Source organism: Stegastes partitus, unplaced genomic scaffold, assembly GCF_000690725.1.
Source record: "Stegastes partitus isolate 25-593 unplaced genomic scaffold, Stegastes_partitus-1.0.2 Scaffold103, whole genome shotgun sequence".
NCBI classification, from domain to species: domain Eukaryota; kingdom Metazoa; phylum Chordata; class Actinopteri; family Pomacentridae; genus Stegastes; species Stegastes partitus.
Window position 1 is genome coordinate 127,584 of NW_007577834.1, and position 9,286 is coordinate 136,869.

At 38.5% G+C, this 9,286-nt stretch overlaps 1 protein-coding gene across 1 annotated transcript in view; it reads left to right on the forward strand.

Moving 5' to 3' along the window:
* The window catches only part of LOC103354308 (xaa-Pro dipeptidase-like), a 10,956-nt gene that overhangs the window by 507 nt on the left and 1,163 nt on the right, over positions 1-9,286 (forward strand). The window contains 8 exon segments of the mRNA XM_008277633.1: positions 1,404-1,589; positions 1,931-2,042; positions 2,324-2,339; positions 3,088-3,151; positions 4,991-5,038; positions 6,949-7,135; positions 7,338-7,522; positions 8,624-8,815. Of these exon segments, the coding sequence (XP_008275855.1) occupies positions 1,404-1,589; positions 1,931-2,042; positions 2,324-2,339; positions 3,088-3,151; positions 4,991-5,038; positions 6,949-7,135; positions 7,338-7,522; positions 8,624-8,815 (990 nt within the window).

A 9,286-nucleotide genomic window follows, 5' to 3' on the forward strand; every position in this document is an offset into this window, starting at 1 on the left:
TTATTTTCAATTATTACAACTGATAGAAGTAAATCTCAAAGGACCTCCAACAACACTCGAGTAAATACAGACCCTTTGTAATGTTTTTTGAGTAATAAAGCAACATCAACTAGCTAGCCTTCAGAACAAAGACGCTTTTTTTGAAAAAATAAAATTATCTTAAATTTAGAGGCCTGAATATGTTAAAAGTATTCAGAATTTAAAATCAGAATAAAAAGAATAAAAATAATTTTGTGCAACATTTCTCATTTTTATTTGTACATTGCATTGAGTTGCTTGATAAATAAAAAACAATTTTTGGCAGCTGTTTTCAAAGCTTCCTCACTTTAGTTTTGGCACATTAGGTTACTATATTTTAAACTCTGTTGCAATGGAAATCAACCCAGTGTACAATTATGTGTTTTGTTTCGTTGTGAGCTTAAAAAAAAGCATTGTCTTATTGTCAACAAGACGTGCAGAGTATCATACAGTGATTGTGTTTATCTCTTTAAATATTTAGAACTGTCTTGTGTTGACAACAGAACTCAGACTGGCTCATTGTAATCATTAGATGAAAACACAGACAGACTGATGATGAAATCGAAGCGAGCAACAGGTACAACTAACAGTGTTATGAAATGCACTACAACTCCTGAAACTTTGCCCAGAAAAGCACCATTGTTTAATGAGTAACTCACTGACACAGCTGAACAGTTCACAGTTTTTTTCTGACTCTGGGAGGAGTTACTGGGCCAGGGCTGGATTGTATTATTGTCTCCACCTTGTTCAACAAATAGCATGAATGATATAAAAAAAAATCCTTTGCTGCAAAAGTCATGAGGATGAACCTTTGGTACAGTCCAGCTTGAATCAGACATGCTGTGATTTCTATCTTTCCATCAAAGCCACAACTCTGTCAGTTATCAGTCCGTCTGTCTACGTCCTAACTGTTTCTGAAGGAGGTCCGTTGTGTGTTTCAGCCACCTTTCAATGCTAAAAATCTACTCACTAAATCCTGTAGATAACCTCCAGAAACGTAGCTGGTCTTCTCTTCCTCTGCTAGATTTGCTCACATCAGTTTCTTTCCAAATAGTGAGAAATAGAGGAAAGTCCAATTTTAAGATTATTAAAATGAACTTAATACATACATAGCATCTACATTTGGTCTAATAATAACTATAATAAAGCCTGAGATGCAGTGTAATTATGCACAAGTTGTTTATGTTTGAATTCTCAGTGGCACAATTTGGTTTCTCTGCAGTAAACTAAAATTTGACATTTACTCTGCTGCTGCATATTTTTGTAAAGAAGCTGTTTTATTTGCTTGACTGTTTCATGAGTCTCTATCAGTTTTCCTCTCAGACCCAAAGCCCTCCATGTGTGAGTCCTCCACCCTGACATATTGTGTCTCCCTGTCCGTTTAGACCCATCTACTGGCTGACTGGCTGGGTAGCAACACTCTGAGGGTGTCTGCTGCCCTCTTTGCAGAGAACCGTTGACGACAGGAGCTGAAAGCCAAAGATGGATTGTTGTCAGAGTCAGTGGTGGTGCTTCAGGGAGGAGAGCAGACGCAGAGGTACTGCACCGACGCAGACGTCCTCTTCAGGCAGGTCGGTAGTCAGTAGTTTTGCATTTATTTTATCGCTCCATAGGGCATTCTGTCAAGGTCTGAGCTTCTATAGCACTTATAATCTCTTCACTCTGTCTTAAATATATGGATCTATATATAGATTCTCAAGCCAAACTGCACAGAAATCCATCTGTTTTTCTAGGATTCTTCTGTCCCCACTGCATAAGCTAAAGACTATATGCAGTTTTGAACAAAAATCAATGGTTTTGTTTAGATGTTGAGTTCTGCATTCACACCTTTTTTCTTGTGTTCATCTTGTGTTTCTCATGTAATAATCTGATCGGCAATGACTCTCCAATCCTGATTATTTCCTGTGTGCAGGAGTTTTTCTTCCACTGGACTTCTGGAGTGACCGAGCCTGACTGCTACGGAGCCGTCCATGTGGACTCTGGGAAATCCATTCTTTTTGTTCCCAGACTGCCTGAAAGCTATGATGGGAGAGTGAGTTTGATGAATCCTTAAACAGCAGAACATGTGTCCAACAGTGAGCTGACAATTATGTTCCCCTCCTTTGGTTCCTGTTTGTATTTGGGTTATTCTATCTCAAATCATCAGGGTCCTCTTGCTAGACCAGCTACAGGTTTATTTGCAGAGTGAAATTTGAGGCTGTTTGAACAACAATATTTCAGAAACTATTAAAGATAAAAGCCTGAAATTTTCATTGTTAGTTCTCATCATGTCATTGATTCAGAATATACAGTTAGATCAAATAACCTTTGATTATGGGTGAGCAGAAGCATGAACAAAAGAAGCCATCCTGAAAAGCCTCATCTAAAAGGCAGACATTAACAAAAAAAAATACTAATGCAGAAGTCAGCTCGTGATGTTTTCTAAAGCATATGTAAATACGTGACACAATAATACAAAACAAAACATACATTTTAAATATAAACTACTTCATCATAAAAATGAAACAGATTGAGCAGGTATGAGAAGTATTGCTGAATAGAATAAGCCAAGTTACAAAATGGTTCTGTTCTGATCTGTTACTCATGATACTTATTGAATTCATTTCCAAATTTAGAGATGCTTGAAGGTGAATACTCAGGTAGTTACTGTGAATATATACTGTGCCTACTTACAGATTCTGAATCAATGACATGATGAGAGAAAACAGTGAAAATTCAGGCTTTTATCTTCAATAATTCCTGAGATGTTGCTGCGGAAATCCCTGGACATAATGTTATGGAAACCTGGTGACGTATGTTTGTTCTTCCTTTATCTAGAGACTTCAAAGCTTCATTTGTCATCTGACATTTATATAGAAGTAAGTGTTGGGTTCTTCATTAGTTTAGTTTCTTCCTTCTAAACTTTGTCCCAAAACCTTCACTTCCACTTGTGTTTTCCCAAACAGCAAAGTCGCCCATCTGTTATGTTTTAAGAGACTGGCCTGTTAAAATGCCTAATGTGTGTATGTGTACGCCTTTTACTATTTTACACTTGTTTTTATCTTTTGCGTGTTTCGTGTCTGTTGACAGGATCTGTTCTAGAGAACATTTCAAGCAGGAGTATGCTGTTGATGAGGTGCAGCACACCTGTGACGTAAGTCTGCTCTGGTCTTTACAGCCGCTGTGGTGGTCTGACCTTTTTCTCTGTGCACTGACTGAGCATTGATGTTGAACCACAGAGCTATGACATTAGTGCCTCTTGTACTGTTAAAAATATTTTTTTAAGAGTTTTGACTGAAATATTTTGAATGATTTAGTGTTATTTTACAGATTTTCCTTGTTTTCTTAGATTCAGATAAATAAAAGGTATTTATTTGTCAACCTGAAAAAAGGCCAAAATTGTAAATGTATTTTTTTATAAATGGCAATTTATAAAACATTTTTTTACTATTATCTGTGAGTACATGCGCAGTATTGATTTAGATTTTTTTTATTGATTTTTTTTGTCAGGGTTGTCTGTAATTGTGTGTTTTGAGAGTCTGAAAAGCCCGATACAGCTTACATGTGGTTTCCATGGCAGCTATATTGGTGGGTTGACTGCCCCAGAGCTATTTTTGAGGTTTTGAATGCTGACACTAATTAATCAGACTGTCACCAGCTTATTTCACACGTTTCCCTACAAGCTTTCACCAGCCAACAAATAGCTAAGAAGTTTGTGTTAAAAATGATGACATATTTTTTTCATTTATTCCCACGTTTACACTTTGTCCTTTTCGTGACTCATTCTGCTGCTGATATTTCAGGCATTTTTACATCTTGGCACCTCGAGGTGTTACATTTAGTATTTACTCACAGGCTAAGAAGCAAATCATCAGCCGATTCTTCCATGAAGGAACAGCAGCTCAACACTTTAAACTAAATTCAATGAGTGCCGACAAATTACACATAGTGACAGTCATTAAGACAAAGAAATCAGTTGCTGGTGTTCAGCTTTAAGGTGTCACTACTGCTTTCTTACTAAAAACTGGATGTTAGTACTTAAAGCAGTTTGATAGTTTCTAAACACAAAGAGTTTGAAGGTGTTGCAGCACGCACATCTTCAACAATCAATTCAACTTTAAATTCAGAAATTTCAGACTTATAAAGTATCTCGCTGGTGTTCACATTCATCACTTTCTTTTGGCAGTTTTTTTTTTAATTTCCATATTTTTTGCATCTAAAACAATGTTAGGTAAATAATAATAGATAAAAATCTAATTATGGGCAACAAGTCACTTTTGCTTTGTCATCTTGCAAGTAAAAAAATAAATCTATGTATATATACAAATAAATATCCAGATTGTTAGTTTTTCCTTATTAGTCTGCAAGTGTCCATCCAGCTTTATTTAACAGACACATTTTTTTTTGCTCCTTCCATTTACAACTTCTGTAGAAGACATGAACAAGTTATATGTTTTCATGAAATATATTTTTTTTTTCAAAAAAGGAAAGAAAATATGCCAGGTTTGTGACTGATTACATGGTTCAGGCAAACTCTACTGTTTTGAAATTACTGTCACAGCTGATCACTGACTTACTGAATCAATGTTGAACTGATAATAATGACTCACAACTGAATTAACAGCTTAACTCAATATTGAATCATTCCAGTCTTTGGAAGCTTCAGTTTATGTTTTAGATGTAAAGAAAGGAGGGTTTTGTGCTTTTCAGAGACAATACAGTGAGTATTTAAGGAATTCCAGTTGTATTAATAGTAGCATCAGTGCTGAGATTTCACCACGGTGTCGGTGAGAGTGGAGTCTGGGATCTTTATGTGGCATTTTGGGTGCTGGCAGGAGTAATAAAGTCTCGTGAGTTTTGTCGTTCAGTGTGCTGTTGGAGAGGAATGGTGGTGCCTGCAAGAGTGACCTTTACTGTGCAGCCTAAAAGAAGATGGAAAGTGGTGCTTCTCGTTGAGTCTGACTCTTCTGATGTTCTGTCTTCATCCCTGCAGATTGCTCATGTCCTGTCTGACCTGAAACCAGCAGTTCTCCTAACACTGGTATGTATCTGTCCCTCCTGCCTGGGTGCAGTTGTACGAAAGATTAAATGACTAGGTATTTGACAGAAACAGCTTCACACTAATTACTCTACTGATCTTTGCTTTATGTTTGCTACCAAATGACTTATCTTGTCAAAAATAAAAACACTTACATCCTTTCAGTTTGCAATGAATGTAATGTGAGAGTAAATGTAAACTCTGACTACTAATTATAGATACACAAGTATTGTATTAATGTTTGAATTCACTTGTTGGTGATGCAATGGTCTGCCTCACTTCCACTGGTGTTATTCTTGGTTACCACTGCTTTAAGTTATTTGTTAGGTTCTATTATGTTAAAATCCCTAATTCTTTTCCCTATCTGGTCATCTCACGTGCACACACATAAATGAGAAAGATATGAAACAGCAGGCAACAACTGGAGTTTAAATCAAAGACTCTGTTACGTTTTATTGTGGGTCGAAGCATTTTCATTATTATGCAGTAGTATATGATAAGAAAGCTTCCACTGGAAACTATTAGGGATGTCTCAATCTGAGCTCAAAGATCAGGACTAGGCCGATCAAAGCATTTTTTTACTGATTAGTATCGTCTTTTTGGAGCACACATATAAGCCAGGTCACTGCTGTCACATGCCATACAGAAGGCGCTCGATTTGTTGCAGGAAGCAGCTAAAACGTTTGCAATGTGGAAATATTTAAAAGTGTAATACAACAGCAGTTCAGCAGCCACTTAATAGCTGCAATGCCAGCACTTTGTAAGGTGCTAGTAACATAGCTGCTTTCAATGGTACCAATTTGATGCATCACCTACAAAGCAAACGCTCACCAGAACACAGTGAGCTTAGTCAGGTAACTCACACAAAGGCTGCTCTGAAACAACACACATGGAAGGATGTGTTAATAAGGAAACAGAAACTTCCTCAAGATAGTGACAGGTCCACAGAGATTATAGAGAGGGTAATAGATCACATTATTGAGCACCTGAGTTTTACAACAAGGTTCCTGACAACCTGCAGGGTCTTTTATCAGATGTAACTACTATTGGCTTTACCACTTTGAGGTGAAAAGGACATTTCTGTCGTTTAATTGAGTTAGTTTGTTATTTTTATGTTGTGACTGTGAATGTTAGAGTTCATCCATGACACCACTTTGAAGAGAAATTAACTGAATCACTCATTTTGACTGTTTTAGTTTTATTATTATAATGCAGCAACAAATGCACTGTGATAAGAGCTATTTACTAAGACATAGTTTAGTTTGTTTACTTAGGTATTTTGTATAATAAAAATAATAAACAAAAAACAATTATGCACCAAGCAGAACTATGATAAGTTACACACCATCAAAAAAAATTAAATACAAGCAATTTTATACTAATTACATTTATTACTAATTACAGAGATTCACCCATCAAAGCAATTACATTAGAATGTTTTTAACACTTCTTAAGTACTCAAAATATGCACTGTACAACCTTGTTTTTTTTTTTTTAATGACATCTGTTTCAGACTCTGTATTGGCAGATGTTTAATATTAAATGACTCCGCTCAGATCAGGGACAAAAAACCTGACATTTCCGTGAATGATTGATGACACCCTGTTTGCCACTTTGCCTCTACATCAGTTACTGTGTTAGATGTGTGTATTAGAGAAGTGAAGTTCAAGAATGTCTGTTTCAGTTGTTGCAATACAGACATCACACTTCTTTAGCTTAATGCGAGGGTTAGATTTTGTGCACTGGTTTGCTGTACATCTACCGCACGTGGCCAAGACAGAGAGCTGCTAACTCACCTCTTGCTGCTGTCTGTATTTGCAGTCGTCTCATTAAAACCAAGATGGAGCTTGAAGTCCTGCGTTACACCAACAGGATTTCCAGTGAAGCCTACAAAATGGTGAGATCCTTCTCAGTTAGACAGGCCACCTGTAAGGGTCAGAAAGGAAGGAAGTCTGTTTGACATGGGTAGAGAGTACTACTGCGACACCTCAGACATCACCTGCTCCTTCCCAGCCAACGGCAAGTTCACTGCAGACCAGAGGGCCATCTATGAGGCCGTCCTAAAATCCTGCCGCACTGTCATGGCTGCCATCAAACCAGGTTATCATATTTTTAATCTAACTAAAAGAAAAGAAGGAAAGAAATGCTAGAAATGTGTTTTTGTTGTTGTAAAGTACAAACCCTTGCAATGACTATAGTGGTGACATCTGACTCATGGTACTCAAAGGGCGTAAAATATCAACATGCATTGTTAAAGTTTAGTTTAAACGTTTTTTCATTACCAAAGATGTTTGTGTTGAATGTGTGAAGTGGACTGACATGCACCGCCTGGCTGACAAGGGTCACTTGGAGGAGCTGGTGAAGATCGGCATCCTGCACGGCAGCATGGAGGACATGATCAAGGTCCACCTGGGCCCCGTCTTCATGCCCCATGGCCTGGGACACCTGCTGGGCATCGACATGCACAACATGGGAGGCTACCCTGAGGTGAGAACACAGCACTTGAAGTTGTTTGCGCACATAACAACCAGATGTCAGTAGTCAGGGCTGTAACAGTGAAATGAAAACACATTACTGTTTCCTGCTAACATGGTGCAGAAGCGAGAGGGTGACAACAAGGCCAAGCTGCAGGAACAAGTTCAGGATGAGGGCAGCAGGTGGGGAAGCGGAATTAGTGTCTGAACACAAGGTTTTGTGCTGTGAAAGTTTTGACAAGTAAGTGCAGAAGACAATTAACCCGAAGTGCTTCCAGTGTTTAGCAGCAGAAGGTGACAGAGAAGGGCTCAGTCAGAGTGTGGATGCATGACAAACAATACTGCTGTGGAGCTTCAGTGAGTGTGATAGTAGGTCCAACAGAAGAGCAACTGGGGGGTGAATGGCCTTAAATGTTAACAGGAGGATTTTGAATTGGACGAGGAACTGAACCGGAAGCCAGTGGAGCTGTTAGAGGACAGGAGCGATGTGGTGGATCGAGGGGGTTTGGGTTATGATATGGGCGGCTGAATTCTGGACCAGTTTAAGTTTATGGAGGGATTTGTAAGGGAAGACCCAAGAGGAGAGAATAACAATACAACAAATATAATCCACAAATGAATCGTAGTGTGTGAAGTTGCTCTAAACCTCAGCTGCAATAGTCTTCAGTAAGACCAGAAGACGAGCTCACATGACACTCATTTTAAAGTCCCTCCTCTGGCTACCTGAATTAATTTTATGGTCCTTATGTTGGTTTATAAATCTCTTACCTCCTCTTTATCAGATGTACATTCATCCTGAAAACCATGTAGAACCCTCAGGTCTTGTAATAGTGGTAATACTGTCTAAAAGAATAAAACTCCACAGTGAGGCAGCCTTTTGCTCTCATGCTCTACGTCTCTGGAACGTCCTTCCTGAAGACCTGAGGGGAGCAGAGAGTTTAGATGTTTTATAAAAGTAAACTCAAGATCTACCCTTTTAGTCTGGCTTTTAATAGATTTTTACTTAGCTGCCTATTTAATTATACAGTTTAGAATGTTTTAACTCACTTTACTGAAGGGATGCAGCCTCTTCCTGTCTTGTAAAGCAGTTTGTGTTTCATCCTATGTTACCAAGGGGGTGGAGCGTATTAACGAACCTGGACTGATGAATCTCCTGATGGGCCGCCTAGTGCAGGAGCGGATGGTCCTCACCGTGGAGCCCGGCATTTACTTTATCAACCACCTGCTGTACCAGGCCCTGGTCAACCCAGCCCAGAGCTGCTTCATCAACAACCAAGTGCTCGCTCGCTTCAGTGGCTTTGGAGGGGTCAGTGTGCTTTTTCTCATTGTGTCTGGTTTGGTCACCAGTGGGATAATGAATAGGCCTCTCACAATTATGTAATAAAGTTTTGCATAAATGTTCCATTATGACTTCCATTCTCCTACATTAAAACAACTAAATGGAAGCTAACAGCAAAGTCATGTTTCGATCACTACTTTCACATTGTTTTCTAGCAGTTGCTCCTCCTATATCCTAATGTTTCAATGGTACCAACCATTTATTTCCAGGTGCTTAACTTACAATATTTACCAAATTATGTTTTGATAAGCTTCTGTTGACACTAACTTCATGGATTCAGTTGCAAAGCTAAACATCACAGCACCTCTGTGGGCACATTTTGGTTTGAAGCCAAATGAAAAAAGAGAACCCACTAACTTGGATAAGGTGATTTGTTTGATTTGCAGCAAACAGGTGGAAGTCAAAGGTGCTAATACCATCCATCCATTATCTATACAC